The following is an 11,749-nucleotide window of genomic DNA, read 5'->3' as shown; positions in this document are numbered from 1 at the left end:
ATCCCCATTAGTGGCTGCTGCCAACAGTAGCTCAAACTCAGAATATCGGTTTTATTGTTGAATTATTGCTGAGTTGCAAAGACAAGACACGATACAACGATAACAACTACTATAAGAAATCATATTTTACACCAAAAAGAAGGTTTATTTTCTTACTTTAGGTTTGAATTAAGCTAATAAGTGTTACTTGTTTCAAAGGCAACAGTCAGAAAACACAGCAGGTCGCAAGTATAGTAGTATATTATATTTGTATTGTATCGTCTTATAAATCTTGTTAAGTGCAGTATTACTGATGAATTGAGTATAATGGCCCAAAATGGAAACAAACCCCTGGGGCATTTTGTGTTGTGCCTTTAGCATAACATTTGACTGTACTACCTGTACTGTTAAAAAGCATGTTAATAAAGTATTCAATCAATCAATCAATCAGCCATCAATCAATACATCAGCCATCAATCAATCAATAAATCAATCAATCAAAGCCTTCATTCATATCTACAGCCTACTCTGCAGCCAATACTTACTTACTCAAGGTCATTCAGTCAGTAAATTTACCCTGCAGACAGACAGACAGACACACACACAGACACACAGACACACAGACACACAGCCACACACACACACACACACACACACACACACACACACACACACACACACACACACAGTTAACAGAAATTCCAGGCATTTCTGGCGCCGGGGATACGATTAGAGGGACAGCATCCCTGGAGCCACAGCTGGACAGGGTCAAAAACAGAGCAGAGCACAGCACAGGGGAGGTTGTTTAAATTAACACCACACTCAATGTGTCTATGCACATACTGTATGTACAGCCCAGGAGCTCACTTATTTGTTTGTGCCTGATGCCATGACGATGACCCATTGAGGTTATAGGCAGCACACTCCTCATTTTGGCCGCATTTGAAAGTCTACAGTATATGGTCATGGCTGAGTCATGATGCCATGAGCGTGTCGTCAGAAGTGCGCCTGCCCACCCGTTCGCCGGCCCGTGCTCCCTTAAGCCAATTTTAATGGATAGATAACAACAGCACAGAAGACGTAATGCTTGTACTACTCATGTACTTCTGTAATGTTGTTAGGCATGACACTAGGCATGTATCGATATTGATATATGACGTATTCCCCAACTGTAAACATGCTTTCTTGTTTAGAACCTAGCTTGAGTTAACATGTAAGAAAAAGCTTTCTTTGATGGCATCTTAGGAAAGATGTAGACCTATTTGACAGTGCAGAAACATAATTGCCTTCCTTGATGTATTAATTAGCATCAATGCCCATGACCTGGGCACAGTCACACACAGCTCCCCTCTGCAGTGCTCTACTCCACTGCTGAAAGTTCTCTCCAAAAGCACTTGAATATGATGGAATATGATTAAAGCTCACATTTCATTTCATATCACACACACACACCATAATTCACTAGCCCCCCCCCCCCTCTTTTTTATCGATTATTTTATTTTATTAAATTGATTCATATCGTCGGGATTCATATAGATTTAAATCGATATACAATATATCGTTAAATGCCTACATGACACCCTAATCAGTAATCACACTGCTTAGGAACTGTTGTTATTGTTAACCACTCACCATAGTCCATGCCCACTAGTGGGTAGATGAAGCCAGTCCCGATGCTAGCACGAACATCCCTGAAGGGCACCCCCTTCTTGTCCGGCATGTGGGCAGTGCCGGACAGGTGTGTCTTGGCCATGCAGACAGGCAGTTGACCATAGCTCTGTGTGTATAGCACAACAGAAAACTCAATGACTTTTGTTTGTGAAGGAAAGAGAAAGAGAGAGAATGAATGTGAAAAACAAATGCTAATCAGCATGACTCATCCGTGCAGTGGCAGTGATCTCACCTGCTGGTTGTAGTCATCCATCTTGGCCTCTGTGGACAGCTCAATGTCATCAGCACCGTCCTGATCTTCTCCAATATGGGTATCTGGGAAAGGCATAGTCTATCAGATGCAGCTTTATTCTTTATTAATTTGAATCCCCATCAGCTGCCACCAAAGTGCCAGCTACTCTTCCTGGGGTCCACTGTGAAAAATAAATCATCACATTGTTTATGGGGATTATTGCACACCTTAAAAAAGGGACTGTTGATGTGATATACGTTTATTGTTGATGGTTATCATATTCAACAGAAACAAAGTACATATTGACATTGACAAAGTCCTGTTCCTCTCTGTGCCCTACAGGGGACTTAAAGTATATATTATCTTACTTTAGTCCCCAAGCAGTATATTATCTTTATTGGTGTTCCTACGATCCCCCATGATGCATTTCATGGCAATCTGGCATAATCAGTCTCAACCTCATATTTTCTGAAGTCATTTTAGTCATAAATACAGTGAACAAGGACAATGTCACAGCCAACAAGGGTAATGTCTAAAACCATTAAGAAAATGCTGCAGTTTCCACATTTGTAGATTTTATCCCAGTAGTGACTTAACTGGGGTAAACTTTTCAACACAATTTCAGGGGCATTTCCGAGAGACAGAAAACTACCCAGTACCCAGATTTAGGTCTGCTGGCTGCACATGGAATTAGCCCTACAACAGTCAGATAGTTAAGGATAGGAACCTAGCCGCAAGCAACTTAGATGCTATAATGCTTAATGACATCTGCAGTTGCAATACCAACCCTTCACCACAGCCCATTCATTGAAACCGAAAAGTCCTATCTGATTGTATTAAACAACTTTACACTCACCAACATTGCAGCGATGGGGACTCCGACATCACATTAGTCCGACTATGTGGCTTCACGTGCGGTTAGGGTTAGTGGTGGAAAGTAAATATAAGTACATTTACTTAAGTACTGTACTTAAGTACAATTTTGAGGTATTTGTACTTTACTTGAGTATTTCCAATTCCCAATACTTTTACTTCTACTCCACTACATCTTAGAGGCAAATTTTGTACTTTTACTCCACTACAAAAAAATTAAAACTTTAGTTACTAGTTACTTTGTAGATTTTGAGTATTATTAAAAAACCACTTCAGCCCTATATACATTTGTACTTTTACTCAAGTAAATGTTGAATTCTGGACTTTTACTTGTAATGGAGTATTTATTGCAGCATTGATACTTTAACTTAAGTAAAACATTTGAGTTATTTTTCCACCACTGGTTAGGGATGGGGTTAGTAATTTGCGAGTCGGACAAACGGAATAATGAGCCGTCCATATGTTGCTGCAATGTTGGTGAGTTTATCAGATTTCGGTTTCAATTAATGGGCTGTCAAGGGTTGGTATTGCAACTCTATGCCAGATATTATTGTAGCAGAAACCATGATATCATCCCTTTATTACAGATTGTTAACACGTTTTTCAAAACAATAGTGGCTTTATCAAAACCGCACACACAAAACTGAAAATCTCACACACAAAATGCTACACCCTGACACTCTGACTCTTTGCCATCAAATTTCTTAACTGTTCCCAAAATGGAACTTTTGTGTTTTCATTTGTTACACACAACCAAGCATACTGAAGTGCAAAATGGAAACACAATCATATAAATAGAACACACCATATGAATGACAATGACTCTGGAGAATGAGCCATTTCCCCATTTAGGCGTACTTTTTTCAAACATGAAGCAGCATAGGATGAGCACTTTCAGCCGTAGGCTCACACTCCCCCCGAGGATGCACACGGAACGATACAGACTCTCTTTCATGCCAACTGCTATCAGACTATACAATGCGAATGCATAAGAACTGCCTCCCCCCAAATGGCATATGGTCCTTGGTGGTTATGTCCATTTGTGTCTGTTTTGTGTTCTTCTGTCTGTCCAGTTGTTTTAGCTTTTTATGTGTCACATTATGCTGTTGTAACGCTTCCATTTCCCCTCGGGGATTAATAAAGTATATCTCATCTCATCTCATCTCACACAAAAAAAAAATATTTATTTTATATCTATTTTTATTTTATTTCTTAGATTACCGTACTGTAACCCCGCTATCACAAAACAAGATTTAGACATCATGCCTATCCTATCTGGCCAGAGGGCCTCATCCACAGCACAGGCCATGTTCTCCCTGTCCATGAAGCGTTGGTATAAACGCCTTGAGTGGCGCATGAAGCCCTGACAGGCCTCAACACTCACGTCGCCACAAGCCTCCTCCATGGCCTGGAGCAATGTGACCCGCTCTGTGGGTTCCGTTCATATACACCTTCCACCTCCAAGCTGAAAATAACTCCTCAATAGGATTCAGGAAAGGAGAATAAGGTGGAAGGTATAGAAAGGAAAAATCTGGGTGGTCCATCGCACGGATGCACTTGGGACGTATCCTCAGTGATGTATCCCACGGTCATCGGGGTTTTCGGGTCTCGCAACATCATACCCCTCACTCAGGTGACCCAGCCGGGGCGATCAAGTCCCGACTTACGTGCCAGTAGCTACCCTCCTTGTAGGAGATTTACACCTCTTCAAGATGGCCAAATGGAATCATGTCATTACTTTAAAAGGTTTCTCTCACGTAAATCAAAGGCAAATGTGTTAAGGGACTGTGAATCATAAACAAACAGATGTAAACCAGCTTTTAATTCATAGGCTGGTGGAAAAAAATCTAGTCAAATGGCTTCAACTTCAACTTAAGCATCAGTCAAGCAAAAGATTTAATAGAGTTTACTACTCACTGAGACATTCACTTTTAAGGACTCTCCTCCAGGCTAAAAACTGCGTGCAGGATCAGTTAATCAAAGTCACAACATCCCAAACTCACTAACTCAAACCAGCTGATGTTTTTTTCCCCCCACACCCTCAGAGTTGGGTCCTAATATTTAGGTATCCCCAGAGTTGCCAGCCCCAATACTCCCTATATGCCATTTAAAAGAAGACTCGACAGAAACCACTGCTATGATGTTAGTCAGCTATGATGTCAGAATTGTGACATTAGGCATGTCCATATTTGGGGCATATGCAGACACTGAACTTTGAAGATATTTTTTCCAGTGTAATCTACCCGCACCCATCTGAGATTAGGTTTGTTTTCCTGACCTGAAGCCCTGCAGGTCGGGAGCACTTCACTATAATAAAGGGCACATTGGCACAAGTATTACAACCTATTAACACGCCAGAGTTTGTCAAAATAAAGGTGCTGGAGTGCCAAGCAGATGGGCAGATTTTACTCTGAAAAGCCCTGCCTTCCATTACCCCCCAATGTATGAATGAATGAACCATTGTAAAGCGCTTTGAGCACTTGGAAAAGCGCTATAAAAATGCAATTCATTCATTACATTACATCACAACCGGTATAACCTTCCATTACTAGCTCGCGCTGTCAAGTCTCGTCACTCTTTAGAAGCGTTTACATTCCAAACGAGATGCTTGAGTAAGTCAGAAATGAGGACAGAACATCGGCGTTCTGATCAAAACCATGGACAGCGACGTAGATTCAGAGATAATAGAGAAGTTTTGTCGGCCCGTAAACAAGGAAGTGAATGATGTACGCATGTGCAAAACAGTCTAGGAGCTGTGTGAAAACTAAAAGCTGTCAAAAAATGGATTACAGCGATCCCGTTTTATATCATTAAAAAGGACCTAAAGACGCCTATACACGTCCTTAGCACCCCACGTTTTTAATTGAGAGGACATGCAGGTCCTTAGCCCAAAAGGCTTTGACGGTTGCCTTGGTTACTCATTATGTTTGAGTACAGGACAGGTTGTTATGGTCTCAGAGGAAAGTCTCCCATCATGGGTTCCATATTTGGACATGGCTGACATGTAACTCTATATTTGGGTATGGTACTATAAAGTGTTGCATTCTCAGTCAAACACTCAAACATGTCTTTCTAGAACTATGCATATGGGAATAATTCCAAGTTAACATCGATAAAGTTACGTCTGAAAGGGGAGTTTCATAAAAGCTTTTCACTAAAGAACGATTGCGTTCTTGAAAAACATCGCCTTGGTGGTGGTAATCCAATAGTATCCGTAGTATAATGATCCAGTGTGTGGATACAGACTCTACTTTCCTATATTTGTTCAAGCATCCAATGTAGTTTAAACTTAAAGGATTGGGAGATATAAGCAACTATCTCAAATAACTCAAATAGACTTTTGTTTGTCTGCTAATGTTAAATTTGAATGATTTACTAATGGTAGTGGAGCTACCAAAACAGTTAAATAGCATCTGCTTTTATTATCTAAATCTTCTAAATTCGAACAGCTCACGCATGCATGAAGGCAGTGTGCAAGAACGTTTTATAGAATTCTGCCCAATCAGACCCCTGACACAGATTGAGTTGGACAGCCCTGGGCTGGCCCCTTCCTACACGACTAATTCTTAACCCCATATGAGCAGGAGCGTGGTCTGTGATTCCCCAGAAGATCCATTCTGGTCATTACAAAGTCCAGAATGAACAGTGAACACAAATGACGACCGACCCTAGACTTTGGAATGACCTACCAGGGGAGATCAGGCTAGCAAGTTCAGTGATCTCTTAGGCCAGAGTTTCTCTAGATTAACAGTCTGCAGCCACTGACAGCATTTATTTGGACAGGGCGTTTAATACGTAAAATGGTGTCAGACATGTTTGGATGTATGGATTGTCAAGGCCATAAAGTAATCTTTTGCCACTCAGTAGCATTCCCGCATAACTTCCGGGTATGATGATGATGTCACGCGGATACCCTAAATTCAATCATTCATAATTGCTTCATCCAAATCCAAATTAAACAATGTGAGGAGCAGTGGACGTTGGTCAAATGCTTTTGAATAACGTTATTAGGAAAGAACTAAGCAGAATTTAGATGAAATCGGCTAAAACTTGTTTAATCCTGCTTTATAACAGAGTGAGGGCATCTGATCTAACTGAGCTCCCCCCACATGGGGTCAAATGCGGCGATTGGTCTCCATAACAACCAAGAAAGAGATCACGCACACGCTAGAATTGCCATTGCAATTGGCTGGCATGATGAAAATGAGACAGACATGTAACCTAACCTAACCTACGTTTAAAACAATTTGATCTCATTTGCAGCCTTGATCTTTGACCTATCTGGACCAAACATTAATCATCTCTTTGAGATTCTACTGATCATTCCCACCAGGTTTCATGAGAACACACCCATTCATTCTCAATTTTGACCATGACCTTGATCTTTTCGACCCAAACGTTTTTGCATTGCTAACACTAACAGACAGACAAACAAATACAGGGTATAAACAATAACCCACCCCGTCCAACTCTGTTCTGTTGGCAGAGGTAAACTACAGTATTCTACATGAGGCAACGATGTCAGGAACTTTGAAGATATTTTTTCCAGTGTAATCTACCCACACCCATCTGAGATTAGGTTTGTTTTCCTGACCTGAATGCACCCAAACTGCAGGCCCACGGGCCACGGGTCACAAGACAACACAGAGATCACTACTGTGGTTCTACAACCGCTCACTGTAGGCAATTCTATTACCAGTAATGTGCAAAAACGCAACAATGCACTGGTCTTTTCTACTCGGGTCAAGGAGTTTCTAAACACCCTTAATTTAACCACCTTATATACTTACAGTAGTTAACCAGAGTCCGCCAAGACCCCCACCCCCTTTCTCCCACTACACCAAATCTGCTATAGAAGTGCTTTTTCCGACTTTTGCCAAATGTTCGCACCCAAATTGAAGGCTACGGTTCATGTGGTTAACTTTGTTCCATTTCCCTCGACTAACCAGAGCCATCCCAGCATGCTGCTCATTTAAATCAAATTATACTGTAATGGTCTAACAAATATTCTGTCTGGGAAGATTAGATAGAACATATCACCATCATTGTGGAAGTCCCCTTATGGAGGTCATCAGGTAATGTAGGTAGAACAGCTGAGTCATGGTAACGGATGCTGGCCACTGATGCTCTTCATCAAGGGAGATGAGACCCTCTAGTCCACTGTTTCCCAAACACTGGGTCGGGACCCATTTGTGGGCCGCGGACACATTTTTATATATTTTTCCTATATTTTGTTTTTAATTATTATTATTTCAAAAAAAGAAAAACATCCCAAAAAGGTTATTCATGAACTTAAAAAAAAATTAAATTCATGCTTTCAGTAATTTCATAAAGAAACTAGAAAAAGTGCCCTTCTGGGCACAGGTCTCCACCAGGATAGGAATGTAGGACATTGCAGCTTGCCTTCATCTGGTGGTTGGATAAAAGGGCAACAAAAGTAAATTATCCACAGATCCGTGCAGTTAGAGGTAAAAACACTTTTCGGCCAGTTATAGCGCCACCTTGAGGCTGAGTTGAAATTGTTCATGTGGCATTTCGTCCTCGGCCTAGTGGGAATGTGCGTGCACAATTTCACGGAAACCACGCGATGTGTTCATGATTTGCAGCATTTTGTTTGAAACTGAGCACTTCTGTGAACTTTGGAAGCCAATCTTAACCAATCAGGATGGAGTCTGAGAAATCTGAAAGACCCGTTTCGTTGAATGGCTCTAGAGAGACTGTGTACCAATTTGCGTGATGTTTGGACAAAATCTGTAGGTGTACTGTGCAAAAACTTGTTTTGCACAAAGCGGCCTCCTGGTGGCGCTATAACAGGCCGTTCTGGAAAGTTTGGGGCAGAGGTTCATCGTTGGCATCCAGGGAGTGTGTGTGCAAAATTTGGCATCGACCGGGTTAACGGTGGCCGAGATTAGCTGCTCACGGACACACACACGGACACACGGACACACGGACGGACGGACGGAGTGCAAAACATACTCTCCCCCCATGCCTTCGGCCTGGTGGAGACAATCAAAGAACAATCTAAGAAATTAGGAATTACATCTACAGCTTGTAGGAACCAGTTCTCTAGTCTACAGCACAGGCTGTTTACAATATATTGCACGATATACTGTGAGCTATAATTTGAACTAAACAAGGTGTAATTAAAATGTCTTTTCAATAAAAAACACATTCAACACACACAAAACACACATTCAAGTGTATAATTCATGTGCCTATCTTTTTAAAGGTCTAAACACGCCTGAAAAGGTTTTGTGTTAGATCTTAAATCAGTATGTAATATCCAATCTCCCGTTTTGGAAGAGCACAGATAACGTTGATCTCCCGCTATGAACTTGCCACTTGAGGTGACACAAGCCCAATGGCTTGGCCTCTTGACCACAACATTCTGACAGCACTCTGTATATTGCAGTGTGTGTTAATATCTGTCAACAGGTCCCGTACAATTAGCATCACAGGCCAGTGCTATTTGAAACTAATCATAAACCAAGAGGTTTACTATAGACAAACAAGCAAGGAGCTTAATCTGGCTATGACATACAGCAGCTAGCTTTGACAAACAGGCAAGTTGTGCACATAATCTTCAAGCTTCAGATAAGCAGGGCAGTGATATACCATTAATATATGTACTGTATAAATTATTACTAACCGTTTCCGATGAGCAGCCTTGCATGGCTGCTTCTGTCATAAATTTGTGGACAAAATTAAATTACATATGGTTATATATGGTTATTGATTGATTGATTGATTGAGTACAGTCAAACACTTACTTAACACTTAGTCTAAAAGGATATCCCCGAAAAAAGTCCTTGCGGTCTTGTTTCCATTCAGGTCAATTAAATTCATAATCATGACAAGAAAAATAACTAAATTCAAATTCAAAGGAACAGGTTCATAAAGAAAAGAATAGTTATACTTGACTAAGGGAGAAGCGATCATTTCTTCTCCCTTTGGCAGGCTGAAAGATGGATATTCAGGCCTGTTTTAAAGGACGCATTTTTTGAGGGAAGGAGTCAGGGAATTCCACACTTGGGTGGCAGTAGAAGGAGAATGATCTACCCAAGTTGGTGGTACCAGGTCGTTGTTCTTGCTCCCTCTAGTATTGTGGCTGTGGGTGTCGCTCACTATTGTGAGCTAGTTAGTCAGGTATGCGGGTACTGAGGGCATAGAGGGCAAAGCTGCATTTACAATTTAAAATGTCAATCCCAATTGCTTCACTCTGTCTTCTACCTGGAGCCAAACTACGGTAGACTATCGAAATGGGTTGCAAAAAGATGGGCCATGGGTCCCAGGCCGAGAAGTAGTCGAATTAGTTTGTTTTGGGAAGTTTGGAACTTAGTTTTTAGTGACATTGAGATGTTGGAGAACCTAGAGGTGTAAGCAGTAAACGGAGGGCTGAATTAGGGCTCCAACTAGAGTCCTGGGAGCACTTTTGTTAACAAAAGAGGAAATTCTGCCCATGAATCTTGTCATATGATTTACTTTTTTGATCACCAATTTGTTGGTGATCAAAAAACCTGTCACCTGTCAAGCTGACAGGTAAAAGCCATGCTTTCACCTGTCAGCTTGTCGTCAAGAATACGGCCCAAATATGTAATATTTTTTTTGCTGGAGATGTCATTAACTTTCAGTTTCACCTTTATACAATAACAGTATATATATATTTGTATAATATACCAGTATAGTATATTAAAAATAATATAATATACTAATAGTACAACTGTATTGTACAACACAAATTACCGGAACATATTTTTAGCACTGGGTGGTCTGCCCACCCATTAGCCAATTTTAGTCCCATTACATTATTTAACCACATCCTGCTCATATATCTTGATGACTGGGGCCAGAAATAGACACATGCCTCACCATAATGCATTATGAAATGACTGTGCTCTCACCTCTAGAGGAACTGGAAGTCAGTGTGTATGCTGCTGGGTGCTGGCCTCGATCCTTCACAGCTTGCGCCAGCTTCACTGAATCGCGTCCACCCATGCAGGCCAGAGCCCAGTGGTGGCATGGCACAGTATTAGAAGCCCAAGACTATTGGCTGTCTGACACACAACAAGGTCAATCTCTGCCTGGGCGTCTGCCCTGTGGAGTCAACACGGCAACTGTTATATTCGGAGGTGGCAGGTTGATAAGCCAGTTGACATGAAGCTGCTATTTGGATTAGCGGCAGTGTTTCTCAAACTATGGGTTGGGACCAATTTTTGGGGACATGAGTAAAAAACATTTGTATTTCCTACAACAATTATTTTCATTATTATTACAAAAGAGTTTTGAAATATAAAATGAATATAATTATATGTAAAATGTCTTTATAATATTTTTAACCCTTTCCCCCCCCCCGATTTTAGTTATGCCAATAGATTCCTCCCCACACACATTTCTGGGTTGTCACTGCTGTAGTACCCTACTACATCAGTGTCAACACCCTACTGGCTCACCTGCTTGAGTGAGGTTTATACGATTGAAAGAAATTCTCATTTAAAAAAAAAAAATGACACTCTGGCCCCAGCCTGTAGGAGTCGCGTGCAATGACAAATATTCCATTCCCCGCCTGGCTTCCCTCCCCAATCTCTCTGCAAGTTATTACAAATTTTGGCATCTTACTTGAACACGTTGAGGAACACCAAACAGATGCTTCTTCAGTTTGCTATGGGATCCACCGGCCACGAGGTTCAGATTCTGGATTAGAGAAACACACAGAAGAAACATGCAAAGTCCATCACCACAGATGGAAGTTCAATAGTGCACGACTACTGCTGTATTTAATATGAAACTCACAGTATGAATCAGCTCATCAGGAGCTCGTCAGCATGCAGCTTTCCAAGAAGGATATTACCCATAATAATGTTGCATGTTGGACTCGGTATGTGTGAGTGTGCAGCAGCTGCAGCTAGACAGAGAGAGAATCAGAAGTAGTCCAAGAAGGTTGCAAATTGGGTTAAAGTCAGGTGTTCTTTTTTAGAACATCTAAGTGCCTGTGTT

At 41.2% G+C, this 11,749-nt stretch overlaps 1 protein-coding gene across 1 annotated transcript; it reads right to left on the bottom strand.

Moving 5' to 3' along the window:
- Positions 1 to 708: 708 nt before the first annotated feature.
- Positions 709 to 11,443, bottom strand: LOC310876943 (monofunctional C1-tetrahydrofolate synthase, mitochondrial-like; the record flags this gene model as incomplete). Its single annotated transcript, XM_083790591.1, has 5 exons — positions 11,372 to 11,443; positions 10,657 to 10,849; positions 1,883 to 1,965; positions 1,612 to 1,756; positions 709 to 737 (listed from the first exon to the last, which is right to left on the bottom strand). The coding sequence occupies exons 2-5, from the start codon at positions 10,748 to 10,750 to the stop codon at positions 709 to 711; spliced, it is 351 nt and encodes a 116-aa protein (XP_083646717.1). The 5' UTR covers positions 10,751 to 10,849; positions 11,372 to 11,443.
- Between the last annotated feature and the right edge of the window lie 306 nt (positions 11,444 to 11,749).

Source organism: Protomyctophum parallelum, assembly GCF_964188405.1.
Source record: "Protomyctophum parallelum genome assembly, chromosome: 19".
NCBI lineage: Eukaryota > Metazoa > Chordata > Actinopteri > Myctophiformes > Myctophidae > Protomyctophum > Protomyctophum parallelum.
This window is presented reverse-complemented; position numbering and strand designations above follow the sequence as displayed.